At 42.6% G+C, this 14,769-nt stretch overlaps 1 protein-coding gene across 3 annotated transcripts in view; it reads left to right on the forward strand.

The window, feature by feature from the left end:
* Positions 1-2,100, forward strand: part of OLA1 (Obg like ATPase 1) — a 110,926-nt gene extending 108,826 nt beyond the window's left edge. For all 3 annotated transcript variants that reach the window (XM_026075550.1, XM_026075566.1, XM_026075557.1), the window contains one exon: positions 1,577-2,100. In XM_026075550.1, the coding sequence (XP_025931335.1) occupies positions 1,577-1,678 (102 nt within the window). In that variant the 3' untranslated portion in view covers positions 1,679-2,100. The remainder of the gene's footprint in view (positions 1-1,576) is intronic.
* The last annotated feature ends 12,669 nt before the right edge of the window (positions 2,101-14,769 follow it).

A 14,769-nucleotide genomic window follows, 5' to 3' on the forward strand; every position in this document is an offset into this window, starting at 1 on the left:
GGGCAATAGTGTGCTGAAAAAATCCACATTTTTACTTTGGGGGGGGGTCAGGTTTTTCTGCAAATATTTGTGAATAATACATGTATTTACCTGTACAATGTCTGTGTACCTGTGCCTGCAGCTTACACTTGATGATGATTTTTACAGCACTGTTTTATTAGTGTTTATGCCATCAATTAGTCTAATTACTCTTGACTTTGAGCATTATTAGGATCTTCAAAGGAAAGAACTACCAAGACTACTTGAGAGCAAACCTTTTATAGTCTAAACAAATTTCCGGGGGAAAAATACAAAAACATTTGTAAGCTCTTATTTATTATTTATTAATAGTGTCATATGGGATAAGGTCAATTACTATTGCACTAAATGTTTATGTATAGGCTGTTTTATCTGAAGTTTACTCTAAGTTAGCATCACTGATGACACCATTTAAATTAGGAATGACAGCAACAAGATTATTGAGCCTCTAAATTTCTAGACAGCAATATGAGGAATATGTTGCCTTATAGAGCAGGTTTTGTGAAAGAAAGGTGTCTAAGTTAACTATGTACCATTAATCTGATCTGTTCTACTGTAACTAAGGTCATTAGTTAACAGCTTTTGTGTAATGGGATCTTAGTATGCCACCACTGTGATAGTGTCATTGAGAATAATGGCACAGTGAGGTCTTGCATGGAAGCACTTTCTCCTGCAAAAGAAAACTTCAGAACAGGAAAAGTTATTGAACCAAAGCAGAAGCTCTCAACTTTTCCATATTGTAGATCACTTTTCAAGATAAATGTTTCCATAGGACATCTCCCGCCCAATCCCTCAGTCCTAATGCTACAGCTTCTCTGTAGCCACTATGATACTAGGTTTAATTACAATGCTACATAGACAAAAAATATAACAACAAATTCTAATGCACAGAGTACTGATACTTAATAGTTTCCCTGCCTATTATCTGCTCTCCTCAAGTATAGCATTTTCATAACAAATTTCCTTTTTATGCCTTTGGTTTGTATACCTTCTCCTGTAACCTGGTTTCACAACCTGTCTGCTGTTACATCTCTTCTTTTGGTACCTGTATCATAAGCAAATTTGTTCTAAAGGAAGTTTCTGACAGAAGGACTGAGACTGTATTTTGTGCTCCCCACTCCTTCACTGTCTGTGCATAAGCAGACAAGAGAGCCCTGCTCAAAGCATGAGACATGTACAGTTGTGACTTTTTGCATAGTGTTCCCATCTTTAATTTCAACAATACTGGCTTATCCTTTGCTGGAAGCAGCTCAGAGACGTCCATGTACAAGTTTGATAGCCATACAGCCGTGGTGCAAACTGTATGGATTGCCCTTTCCAGCAATACTGTTTTAGATTCCTGTCACCAGTGCTTATCATCTCAAGATTTTTTTACATATCTGATATGTATGTAAAACCAAATTTTGTCAAATTGAGAAGTATTATGAATGTCTAATTCTGAAGCTGAAGTAGTACCATTTCTTTACCAAAATATATTTAAATAATTGCAAGTTGGAAATACGCTAAAATGTCTAATGAAATAACCTATTCATTCTCATTCTGTCCATTCTATTTGCAGGCTGCTGGAAAATACAGACAACAAGGCAGAAATTACATAGTGGAGGATGGAGATATTATCTTCTTTAAATTTAATACACCTCAACAACCCAAGAAGAAGTGAATATCAGATGTTTTTCATTACTCAGAAATAAACTGTGCTGCTTCAAAAAGCATATGAATTTTTATTTGGGATGGAATATCTGGAAACAAAAAACGTACAGTTTCTACCTAGGGAACCCCCCCCACCCCAGTGAAATTATTCTTGTTTGTTTTGAATTAAAATATGGCACCTCCAGCGAACATACAAGTTCACTAAATGTGAACAGCTTTGCGTTTCAAACGATTAAGACCCTACTCCAAATTGTAGAAGCTTTTCAGGAACCATATTACTCTCATGATACTTCATTAATCTCCATCATGTATGCCAAGCCTGACACGTTTGACAGTGAGGACAATGTGGCTTGCTCCTTTTTGAATCTACAGATAATGCATGTTTTACAGTACTCCAGATGTCTACACTCAATAAAACATTTGACAAAACCAGCCTTGGTGTGTTTGGGGATGTCTGTATTGACTGACTGTGGTGTGCTGAATGCGATACGGCACCTGGTGGATGCTGATTACAGAATTTTAAGACGTGTATGATACAGTAACTGGCAGTGTGGGGCAGCTGCAATTGTATCTTGAAAGTGAGTCTTTCATGGGAATCAGAAGATTAGGATGCCAATGATTTGTCTCAAAAAAGTTAATGAATTTGTAGATGGACATTCACTGAAAGATGATAGTAAGGATAATAAAAAAGATACAGTGTAAATGATTTTTACTGGAGAGAGCAAATATATGTAGAAAAATCACATTATCTTTTGAGACTGAAGCTTTTTTGCACAAATCATTTTTCAAAGTATTTCATGTCTTGAAATTATTAAATTGTGGAGGGTGGAGCAGTAGCGCCTGATGTTGTGTGTTGTCCTCCCAGGTCAGGTTTTTGGGCCAGTGGAGGGTGACACAGATAGTGTTGTGAAGGACGAGGTCACGCTGTACTGGCAGGTCAGTCGTTCTGCTGAAATAAGGCTGTGCTGTGAATACTTTGTTACCCCTTTAGCCCTGAGGGAGAGCTGATCTCTTTGAGCTACACAGAGGAGTAAGTTGTTACCAAAAATAAAAGTTTGTACTTCTAATGCAAGCCATAGAATTACCCATACTGCAGTAAGTTCAGTTTATGTTAAAATAGCCTGTTTATTTTCTAAAGTGCCCATGCCTGCAGTTTCAGTTACAGATTCACAGGGTCAGGGCTGGGAGAGATGCTACTGTTGCCTGTGGCTTACTGGTATGCCAGACCTCTTGCATCATTACTGTGATAAATTTGCTTGTTATAAGCTTCAAAAATGTAGCTTATCACTGGCAAACCTCCCCTCTGTATTTAAGATATTGGGAGCACCAGTCATGTCCTGCTTAAAGACTTCTCTTGAGAATGCTGCCTTCGAGCCTCATTGCTCCTTTCTGAAAGAGTAAGACATGAGTCAGTCAAAGCCACGAGGCTTATTGTCGAAAATCTGGCATCATGCCTTTAACTGAGCTGAAGAGAAAGAGGGAGGGCAGATGACTTCAATTCGTAGTTGTTGATTTTGTTTTAAAGAGCTTCTCCTTTCTTCATGGTGGCAGGAGAGGGGAGAATATTTTGAAGCAGGGAAATCTGGACTTCATATGCTTTGGAACCCTCGAATTTCTCTTTTGTATAATTTCCTGGTACAGCTAGTGCTTGTTCTTGGCATTATTTTAACGTCAGGTAATTGGAAAAAAAGATTTGGACCACCAAATCTTTTGTTAGAAGTCAAATCCGAAAGGAAAATGAACCTATCTGTTTCTCTTGGAAGTCAGCAAGGTGCTGGTAACAGAGAATGGCTCATGCTGGGTTTTGGACACAATAAAAGGTGAAGTGAGAAGTGGAGTATATGTGTTGGTGAAAGAGAAGTATTTCCCCTTTACTGCAATAACACTAACTGAAATGTGTTGTCTTATCTGAAATTGGTTCTGGTTTCCAAAATATTCCCATGCTCCCTAATTATTACATATAAATGAGGAAGTTGTTAGAAAGAAAAAATGTACAATTAATGGGTTGCTTTGTATTGTTGCACCTTTTAATTACATCTAGTAAGCCATATTTGTTTAAATTTGAATGTGTATATTTCATGATACCTCCCTGTTCTAAAAATAAAAATAATTAAAATTTGAACAAAGCTGTTTTTGATAGATAGGGTTTTTGAAATCTATTATAATATTCAGAAAACAGAAAATGAACTTAAAAATTTTGCCATATCTTTAAAAATATTTATTTTATAACATGATAAATATGTTTCAGTTTATTAACCTGCTTGGATAGCTTATCTCTTCAGCTGTTTTAACTGATTCTCTTTTAACTGCTGAAGCTAATTGGTTATTCAAGAATAAAAACAGAAGTTTTATTAAAAGAAAGAATAATCTGATAAGCTCTGTTAGTCCTATCACTGGTGACTTGTGGCAACTGCCACATTAAATAYGTACGGTCTGTGTTTCTCTTCAGCGATTCTATGCATTTGAGATGTACAGCTCCTAAAAACTTGTAGCTAAATGTAACAAGTTTCAAGCACTCTGTTTTAAGTACAACTGTGATTTAACTTAGGCCCAGCACTTATTGTATATGCATTTCAACTTGGACGATTGATTCAAGGTGCATCTTACCTATCCTGCTCACATTTGCTATGAAAGGTGTGAAATCTATGGTGCATGCTCTTCACTAAGTCTGGATCACCCATACAAACTGAGGATGATGATGGCAAATGAGATGTTTTGTTTCTTCAGCTGGAGAAGGATGCAAAAGCATCATGGGCACAGTTCTTCTAAAGTGTGGAAAGTAGGGAATTTTGCAGAGGAGGAGGAGTCCTTAATTTCTGTTCTTTTATTCCTTCTATTCTCCTTCCTCTTAACTTCCATTCCTCATTGCTGATTAGCCATGACATTTATGGCATATTTATGGAATTAAACTAAACAAATGCTCATGAAACAGGGAAATTACTATGGCCTGCCTCCAAACTGTCCAAAAATTAAGAGAGTGCCTGAGAGTCTTGTAGAGATGTGGACAACAGTAGTGGTGTCCACGTTAGCAGGTGGTGCGGCTCAGCAGGAGAGCAAAGTGGTGGGTGCAGAGGCCCTGCCGTTTCACTGCGCGTTTGAGGGGTTTGCCCCGGACTTGTGGGCTTGGCCCCATGAGGAGTTCGAGTGCAGTTTTCACATCGGTCTCACACAAAAGAACTGTTTGCATGCTCAGACTCCTGTGCAAAGCTAAGCAAAGGGGTGTGTGTGTGTGTGTGTGTGTGTCTGGAGCAGTGATCAGGAGATTGACTTTGAAAGCACACTCCTGATCAAATAAAGACATTGCTGTAGACACACAAAGGGGCTTACTGCTTTCTTTTATTGGCAGTATCAGCAGCAACATATAGGTGGTATTTTATGTCTGGGCACTCCAAAACGTGGTGTTTCAGACCATTAAGAAGCACAAAGAAGCACTGACGTTTAATTTTGAAGACTGCTTCTACCCAAGGATTCCTCTCAGGTAGGATATAATTTTCTGTCCTAATCAACATCTACCAGAACAGCACAAGGGGAGAGGCTGGGGCTTAATATCTAGCTTTATATATTGAATAAAATGTAAAATTAATTGTTTCCACAGTACGTTACCTAAAGTAAAACAGACAGTGGTGATGCTTGCTGTTCAGTGACGGACTCCTAGAAGTAGCTACCTAACTGCCTGAAATTCAAGTCTGTGCTGCTACTTGAAAATTGAAATAAACATTTGGATAACATAAGAGCCAGCAGGATGTAGGTGGCATATCTAAGCTGCCTATTTGAGCATCTTTATGGGCTCAGAATATTCTGCAGAAGAATGAAGGATTTCAGTGTCTTTATAAATTCAGTGCTCAAGCTGGTGTGGTTGGCAAGCTAAAACAAAAAAGATGTCCTTTTGCATGGCTTCAGCTGTGCACTTTGTGCTGCAAGATGTTTGGATGCTGAAGGTTGGCAAGGGTTCAGAGATGCTTGGACAAAGTCATGGGAAAAAAAAGGTCTTTGGAAAAAAACGTTAAAAACAAGTTATCACCTCTGCACTTGGAGAGTCCTTGAGTCACAAATTGTGGGAAGCTGGGGAATAGTTGGGGAAAAAGTGCTATATGTTGTCTCTGTTTTTATGTGCTGCTTTTAGGCATCTGTTGGCCACTGTCAAAAAAACAGGATACTGGGCTAGATGGGCCTGTATCTGACCTGATACAGCCATTCTTATGTCCTCACCCAAGCAACCTTGCTTCAAAGGCCATCACCAAACACCAATAAAGAGCATGATCTGTTTAATATATTTCCTACTAATGCATTTTTAATAAAGTTTTTACAGAAGAAGAAGAWGATGATACTGGTTTAATTTCATGTTTTTCTCTTTCATTGACTGTCTAGCCCCCTAGCGGTTATAGCATTCTTATAATTGTTTTAAATTTTTTACCTTTTCCGAAGGATCCTTTCTTGTCTGCCATAGGTTTCCATCTACCTTCCTCCCTTCCTCAGCCAAGTTCACTCTCATCTCTTCCCAGACCGCAGGACCTGGTTGGTGGAGGAGTTTGTGTGTCAGGGAGCCTGGTTCGAAAATGCAGTGTCGTGAGTCCTATTTTCCTCCCTTTGCTCTTGCTGAACAAGTTTCCTGCGGTAGCGAGTACCTGCGGCTGGGGCCRCTCAGCCGAACGCCCCCCCGTGCTGCGTTAGCAGGCAGGAGCGCCCTGCCGAGAGCAGCGTCCCCCTGCACGGGGGCACCCGCCTCTGCGCCCACAAACTCCCAAATCACCCCCTCAGCCTCAAAAGCATCAGTAGCGCTTTTCCAGTGCAGCATTTTGTTACGTTCTTGTGATTGCCAGGCTTGTCTAAGCAGTGCTTGCAGAGCTGTGTTGGGTTTTACAGTGCCAGGTGGGCTCAGCACTGAGCACTGCGCCTACCAGGTACAAGGCAGGACTGTAAAATAGTGTTGTGAAAGTGGTGAGTATGTGGCAAAGTTTTCAGTTTAAAAAATTAAGCTAAGTTTTAGCTTTTCTCTCCACTTGTGAACTCAGCTCACAGAAAAGAGAAGTCATTAGAATATATTAATTGTGTAAAACTAATGATCACTAGTTTTAATTTTTACTCTCCCAATACCAATTCCATATGTTTGATTATGCTAATCCTATCATTTCACTACAATTAAACTAGGAAAACTGTTGGAGGCTTTGAAAAAAAAATCAAAGCAGTGGTATTCATCATAGTATTCTAGCGGATTGAAATAGCTGTGTGCTAGTTGGGCTTTTAAAGTTTTAAAAGTAAATTTTGTGTTTCAAGGCTGCCTTTGAAGCAGTTATTTCTTGTCTTCTCTCTACAGGTAGAGCCAATTTCTGATCCACGAGAATAGACACATATGGCAGCACATTGCATATTGTGAAATAAGTTACCTGTGCGTGCTTGCCATCATGGAGGTGAGCTGGTGCGGGCCTGCTCATCGGAGCGCGTTAGAGCGCCGCGCAGTTACAGAGTTCCTGCAGCATTTTACTTCCTACATGCAGAAGGTACATGCTCAGCACAGGGAAGAAGTTTTAGACCATATAGAAAATAAAATCCTCTGCTGCTGTTGCAAGAGCACATGTGACAGGAAAGTTAACGAAACGTGCATCCTAGGCGCAGAAAGCAACTAGGCCTGCAGATTTCGGCTGGCGAGTAGAAACGCGGGGGCTCCCCTGGCCCCCGGCACCGCCGCAGGAGGGGAAGGACTTTGGCGTCGGTCCTGGCGGCACCTGCAAGGCAGGAAATCAGTGCCACAGCGGGAGTTTTAAGAGACCAATGTTATTTACACTGGATGTGTCCAAACGGGGATAAATAACGCGCYGGGGGCTGCCCCTGCGAGGACAGCGAGGGGAGCGCGGCGGCTCTGCATCGCGCCGTCCGTACCGGCGCCACCCCGGCTGCTGCGCGGGGCTGGCCCGGCCCCACGGCCGCCCGCCTGCACGCGGCAAACCGCCTTCGAAGCGCCGGGTTTCAGCCCCTGCCCTGCGCTCTCACTCTGTCCCTCTTTTGCCGCGCACCCCCCAAAGAGCAGTTAACCTGCTGCGTTTCGGTGAGCCCGCTCGCGGGAGCGGGAGCGGGAGGGCGAGGGCCGGCGGACGGGCTGCGTGGGCGCCGGGCACAGCCTGAGGCAAAGGCAGCCCGACCCGCGCTGGACACCTGCTTCGGAGAGCGCAGAGCGAGCGGGAGACCGAGCGAGGGGGTCCGTCAAGTTTGATTTACGGTAAGCGCTTAATAATTTAATGGGCAATAATGTCCTCATGAGGAAGGCTGTTGTCCATGTGAAAAGGATCCTAGAAGGGTATCGGAGCACTGGGAAGGGCTGCTGGGAGCGCTGCAGCTGGATGGGCACAAAATGAGGGTTTATGGCTGGCGTTTGGCAGCTGCTGGCGCCTTTGACGCGCGCAGGGGACCGACGTGGCTGGAGCGCAGCGACTCACACCGGCGAGCCTTGGCCCACGGCGCCGGCAGCGTGGGTACGGCCTCGGGGCGGGCGCCTGCCCACTGCTGCTTTCCTGCGCTCTTCCCCAGCGTGCTTTCTGTTGGGAAAACGCACCAGGACCGTGCAGGGGGAGAAGTAGCTCCTAGCAGGGGCTTTGGTGTTGCTGAAGGGCTGTGTTGCCAAATATTTCAGCAAAAGAAGTGACATCCGTTTTCCTTAAAAATGTGCATGCAAAGCCTATTAGCTACCAAAGAGTTAAACTTTTCTGAAATGGGAATTGTGTGCAAAGTATCAGGCCCTGGTTATAAATTCTGTTTAAGTTTCAAAGCACAGCATTATTGGAGGTAGCAATAGTAACATCAAACAGCCTTGATAAGATCAACAAATTACTAAGTATAATTGTTTGTGCTGGGGTGTGTGCAAGGAGATAAATAGCTCAGAAATTAAACGCCAGTGCCTGAGGGTGAGTCATTCATGGGTTCAGAGCTGTCCTAACGCTCTTGAGCAAAAAATAATTTTCTCTTAGTTCAGTGATTATGCAATTGCAGGTCTAAGATCAGCTATCATAGCTAGGTGCGCTGGCAGAGTTGCAGGGCAAAGCCAGTAAGTGCCTGAAGTGTCCTATACGTTTATGAACAAAAGTCTCCTTCCTGCTTGTCTCTATAGTGGCAATATACTGACCGAGGTACGCTTCTTCAGAAAGATTTTGAATTAAATTTAAGAGCATTAAGAATGAAGACTTGCGTAAAAAGGGAATAAAAAGGGTCTGGCTAAGGGTCAGGTTTTGCTTTTATGGATTGGCAGCACTCTTTTGTCATCAATAGAGCTGTACGAGTTTATGCTAGCAGAAAATCTGGCCCAGACTGTATTAAAATCAACAAAACTCCTGTGAGGGCTGCTGCTAATCGTCCAGGTTAGCACCTGCTCCTGAGAGGCACCTGCCACCGCGGACACTGCTCCCGCCGGCGCAGGGGAAAGTGGGGAAGCCCTACGGCGTGTGTGCTGTCACTCAGGGTCATTAACGCCCCACATTTGACTTATTCATAAGACCCTAGCAAAGATCTTGTTCTAATCAGGGGTTTCCTAGGGACAAAGAATTGTAATGTAATCTGTTATTGTAATAACATCATCTTGATCTGCTTTTATTTACTAATGTTTTGCCAACCATTAAACATTACTCTGACAAATTCGGATAGAGATCCTACTGAGAAATTACATTTTTTGGAAATGCCATGTAAATCTCACAGCTGCTGAGCAATGGTTGCTACTGTCTCCTCTGCTGATATAAACCTCCAGACTTCAAAAGAGAACCCAATGTAACCCACAGCCTTCCTGACAGCTTGGATCTTAAATAACCTTCACCCCATATGTCCATAGCATTTTGTGGTTTTGGAACAGCTGTGGGAATTCTTTCAGAAAAGGAAGGAAAGTCTGTGATAATTTTAAGGATGGTTTTCTAAGGTGTGCTCAGAAGCAAAGTGTGCTGTGGCATGGAGACAGCTGCAGCCAGAGCCGTCCTTGTGCAAGAGCACTGCAGACAAAAGAGCTTTAGGAGAAAAGTAAGATTCAGTGTAGTACAAATGACTTTTAGAAATGCAAGGAACTGGCAGTGTTGGTCATCTTTCATCATGCTCCTATGAAATGGTTAAATTAAAGAACAATTGTAATTTAAGAGACCAATGTTATTTACACTGGATGTGTCCAAACGGGGATAAATAACGCTCCGGGGGCTGCTCCTGCGAGGACAGCGAGGGGAGCGCGGTGGCTCTGCATCGCGCTGTCCGTACCGGCGCCACCCCAAACAGGCCCAAACCGCAGGATATGGGGAAGTTCAAGCATGCCCCCAGGCTGGTGAGGGTTTGTGGTCTGGTCCACCTTCAGTATTTCCAAAAGTGTGCACAGTCACAGATGCATCCATTGAGTCACAGCCCATGGGCTGCCCTCAGCTGAGGGACCAGCAGGGCTCCTGGCTTCGCCACCTTTTTTCAAGTTATCGCTCCACTCTATCCAGTGATGCTTGAAATTTATTTCTATTACTTTCTTTCTACTAGTTTCTAAAATGAGGCACAGTGCAGGAATGCAAGAGAGAAAGACACCATCCTGCCTGTCTCTCTGTCTTTCCACTCGAGTGTATTGAGGTTTTGGACATTCCTGCACAGACTTGCTTGCGTGTATTGACTTTGGACTTTACCTTGACAAACAGCAGCTGCGATGCGCTGGCCACGCAAGCAGTACACCATGAGGTAAGCAAGGAGGAAGAATAATCAGAATTAAAAATAACTTTAAAAAAATCCCTTTTCACTCACCATATTAGGTTGAAAAAGTTCACACAGATTTTTTTTTTACTTCACGAGCTCATCTGCTCTGTGGCAGCCTAACTTGTCTGGTTCATTCGTTGCCCTTGGCTGCTGAGGCCTGGAGCCCGCAGCAGGCAGCGCATTTGCTGCAGCTCTGAGTGGATGGCCAAGAACTATGTACATTGGTCAAGAGAGTCATATGAATAGGAAAAGGTTGTACCGAGCTTTCTTTTCAAGAAGAAAGTGGTGCTCGGGATGGCTTTTGCTTGCATCCCTCTTTTCATGGTTTCACATGTTGACAAAAGCTGATCCAGCCCTTGCTCTGCTCCCTGAGCTCTCGCGAAGATCAGACAAGAAACTCACAGAATCATCTGCTAATTTTTGCCCCGTTATGGCTAGCAGGACATTATCAGCAAGCTGTTCACCAAAGTCCTTACCTGCACCTCTCTCCGTGATAGCTCGACAGAAAGTACATGCCAGAAACGGAGAAGCTGCTTACTTCACTCATGCAGGTAAAAATATTTTAATAGTCCAGTTCAGCCTTGGCTGCTATTTAAGTCTGATTCTTGTGTATTAATAGTTTTCATAAATAGCAATGAGATCCTGTGCTTACTGTTTGCGGAGCCTTTCAGAGAACGACGACTCCGGCAGCTCTTCCCCAGGACAGGTCTGTCAAGAGGGCTAACGGTGAACCAGTTTTGGTCCAGAGATGTGTATGAGAGGTGGAACCAGAACCGGTGTAAAATTGTTGTGTGAAGTACATCTTCTCCATTAAATGTTGCCTTCTTCTCCATGATGCCTCCATCCCTTCACACGCAGCCTTGCTTGCGAAAGCCTGCCTGAGATTGCCTGCAGTTCCTGCCAATCCTTGTAACGATCCCCGAGGTACGGTCACTTGGCGTTTATGAACTTGTCACAAGGTAAGGACACATCTCGTATTAGAGGCAACCTTTTGTGTGTTGTGTTTTAGGTAAATTCACTGCCTTGTGGTGGTTCATGTCTGAAACCAGCTTGTTGGTTTGAGGTGCGCTTGTGAAAAGTGTTTGAGGTCAGCCATGGCTTCGCAGGCAGATGCCATTCTGGGAACAGAAGAAAAATGTTTAATTTATATTTACTATTTAGGAAAAAAGCTATAAGTGTGCTCTTTTATTCCAAAATAAAAATGCTTTAATGACTGGAGTGTTTAGCACATTGGGGATGTCATTGTTTTCAATTATGTGCCATTCTGATGGGAGAGCACAGATTCTTAGGCTGAATGGAGATTTGTGCTGCAGCTATTTGTGCCTTTTAAAACATTTTCTTTACTACTTTAAGAGAAAACTGTAAAATGGCAATAATGACATATTATTACAAGTAAATTACACTGTAAAATAGCATTAATATTGCAGTTGAAACCTAGAATTTGAAAAAAGATGGAAATATTCATTTGCACACAGCTTTTGTTTTTATCAAAAGCGATTTGGATTAGGAATGAGATTTACTTAGCGCCAGCACTCAGAGGCAAGCTAATGCTCAGTCACCTGGTCACGCAGGCTGTCAGGCTCATCTGTCCTGTGCTGCCATGGGCAAACCCTCGCGCACCGCGGGGAGGCGAGGCAGAAAGCCCTCCGTGTCCTGCGCAGAGCAGAGAGACCAACACCAGAGAGGAGCACAGCTAACAGGGAGCCTGTGGGCACAGCGGTGCCTGGACTCGGTCCTTAGGGAGCAGGCTTGGAGAGAGCAGGGCTCGTCTCGGTTTCATCTTGATGGCAGGAATGGATCGGTATTACAGCACGTGAAACATGCTTCTCCCGTCTTGTGAAAAAAGGCTAACAGGAATTAGAAATTAATAAAGCCAAGGTGGGTTCAGGGAGGTTCCCCTCAGGAAGAGTGCTGAACAATTTAATGCAACGTTTCATAAAAGCTGTCCCTTGAATTTGACAGACCTGTTCTTTAGTTCTGTAAAGGCCAAGGCTTGGTTTTTGTTTTTGTTCCCCCCCCCCCCTTCCTTCCATCCTTCACCTATATAGAAAAATATCAAATCCTTGAAGGGTCACTTGTGTTTGGAGAATTTTTGCTCTGGTAAAGTCTGCAAGGGAGATCCTCAGAGCTGTAGAGGTTTCCCAGACTGCATTTAAGGCACGTTCTTTTGTTGGCTGTGTTGGTATTAAAGAATAAAGAAGAGAAACATTTTTGTCTTTGTTCCGATGTAACCCCTTAAAGTAGATTGCTCTGATAGTAGACCTGCATTTCCAGTGCCCTTTTTTTGCCTCTCTCATGTATTTTGCAGCGATATTTGCTCACATCCATTACCTACCTTTCAAGTATGATGCGCTGGTGTAGGTTTAATCAGGACCACCAGCAAGGACCCTTTAATTCCATGTGGCAATGAGTCTTAAGTCCTCCCTTATCTCCACGCGTCGTTCTCGAACAGAGCAACCCTGCCTTTCCTCGCACCCTCAGCGAGGACAGCCAGCTCGCTGGCTCGTTGGCCTATCAAGGCGTGAAAGCAGCCGTTTGATGACCCTGCATAAAGGAGAATCCCCAAGAATCCCCAAGAATCCAATAATCTTTTTTGCCATAACTTTTATCAATTTGTGTTCCCATTAGCACAATAAAGAGAGTAATAAGTGATCATTCAGGTAACTTCCATTCGATGTTACATTTCTAGTACTTCCCATTATCTTCCAAAAAGCTGAAAGAGCAAACAGGTTGGCTAGTTTGAAAGGTTTAGAGCTAACATCTTTGGTGGATGAAGCAAAGCCATTAGGTTTCCACATGGGCAATGTAAGGGCACAAGCTCTCGAATCATTCCAGAGCGCCAACAGCACAGTGAAGTTGTGTGTGCCGGCAGTGAGAACTGCCCCCGCTGACCAATGCAAAGGAGGCACAAAGTGGCTGTATGTGGAATAAGATGGAGACAAGCCAATATTTCTGTATGGCTTCTTTGCAGTAGTGAAATCTGTCTCTGCTGGTTTCCTTAGGGTCCCACTCTGAGCATCCACACCTGAAAATACCCCTCTGTTTTCGCATTGCAGTATACGATATAATGGGCAGAGGGAACCACCCATCTGCCACACTACTAGCTCCACTGGTACCTTTTGGATATAAGAAGTGATGACTGGGAAAAATATTGGAACCACGGGGTTGTGAGAATAGATGTCCTTAATTTGATACTATTAAAAAACAAAAAAAAAACCCATAACCATTCAAGTGGCTTTTAAAAAGACACTAATAAGACAAAGATGTTTAAGAGCACTTTGACAAGATTACCTCATTACAACATTGGGCAAATAAGCAAAAATAAGCACAAGTGATTTTGAGACGTGAAGGAGAAAGTGTTGTATAGGTCTCCCACACTAATAGCAGAGTATTTGTGCTTCATATCTGAAGTAAACAAACAGGAGGGCGATAGATCAGGCCTGGTTCTATTATGATATTCAGGTAAATGCAACTTTTAATCATAATCCCATTGTATTCAGTAAAGCTATTCCAGTGCTTAGAGTTACATATATGCCTAAGTCTTTGCCTGGAGGGGAATATATTTTTATAAGCAAATGAAGGATATTCATGTTCTAAATCTTGGTTATCCTGGCTAGTTAAATTGGGGACCATGGAAAGCTTTTCTCAGTGAGAATTGGAATAGACTCGATTATAAGGCTTGATCTCAGCATAGATTTTGATTATCTAAATATTTTTAACAAACTTTGATATTTATTAGTGCTCAAGTGATCAGTGGGTAGATAGGAAACAAAGTGAAATATTTAAATAATGTTTGTAACGTATTCCTCCATATTTAAAGACTTTTGGATCTTGTTCATTGGTCAGATTTATGAGCCTGGAATACCTACTGTGCATTTGTGCTTTCACTTCTTCATAAATCCATAGAAACTTTTCAGAAAAGTTTTAACTATAACATGTCAATGAACTATAAAGAAAGGTTTATTTTGTATATACCCTCTTTACCTGAGGTTTGTGGTTAGATTCTGAATTAGAGCTTCTCGCTCTCATGTGCTCGGTTTGTGCTTTTGATCATGCCACTCTTTGCACAAAGCTGAGAGAATTTCTGTTTCATAAAGAGGAAAATACAGACGCGTTTTGATGTCTATATAAATGCATGTTTTCTCTTATTTTTGAGGCAGGGGAACTTAGGGTTTAACATCTCTACAGCTCTCTCTAGGTCTCTCTGCAATCAAAGTTTCCACAGAGGACTTAACGGGGAATAGAAATCATTTGGTTGTGGTGGTGGCGTACTTGATATATTTTTCTTAAAAGGTTGTACATTGATAAAAATAGTAAGTAACCTAGCCTGCTCATAACAGCTTCGTCTTTAAGTTCATGCAAGTTTAGGGAACTGCAAGTGACTAAAAAGATGAGTGGCTTAAGATTCAC

This window comes from Apteryx rowi, unplaced genomic scaffold (assembly GCF_003343035.1).
Source record: "Apteryx rowi isolate R43461 unplaced genomic scaffold, aptRow1 scaffold_110, whole genome shotgun sequence".
Taxonomy (NCBI): Eukaryota; Metazoa; Chordata; class Aves; order Apterygiformes; family Apterygidae; genus Apteryx; species Apteryx rowi.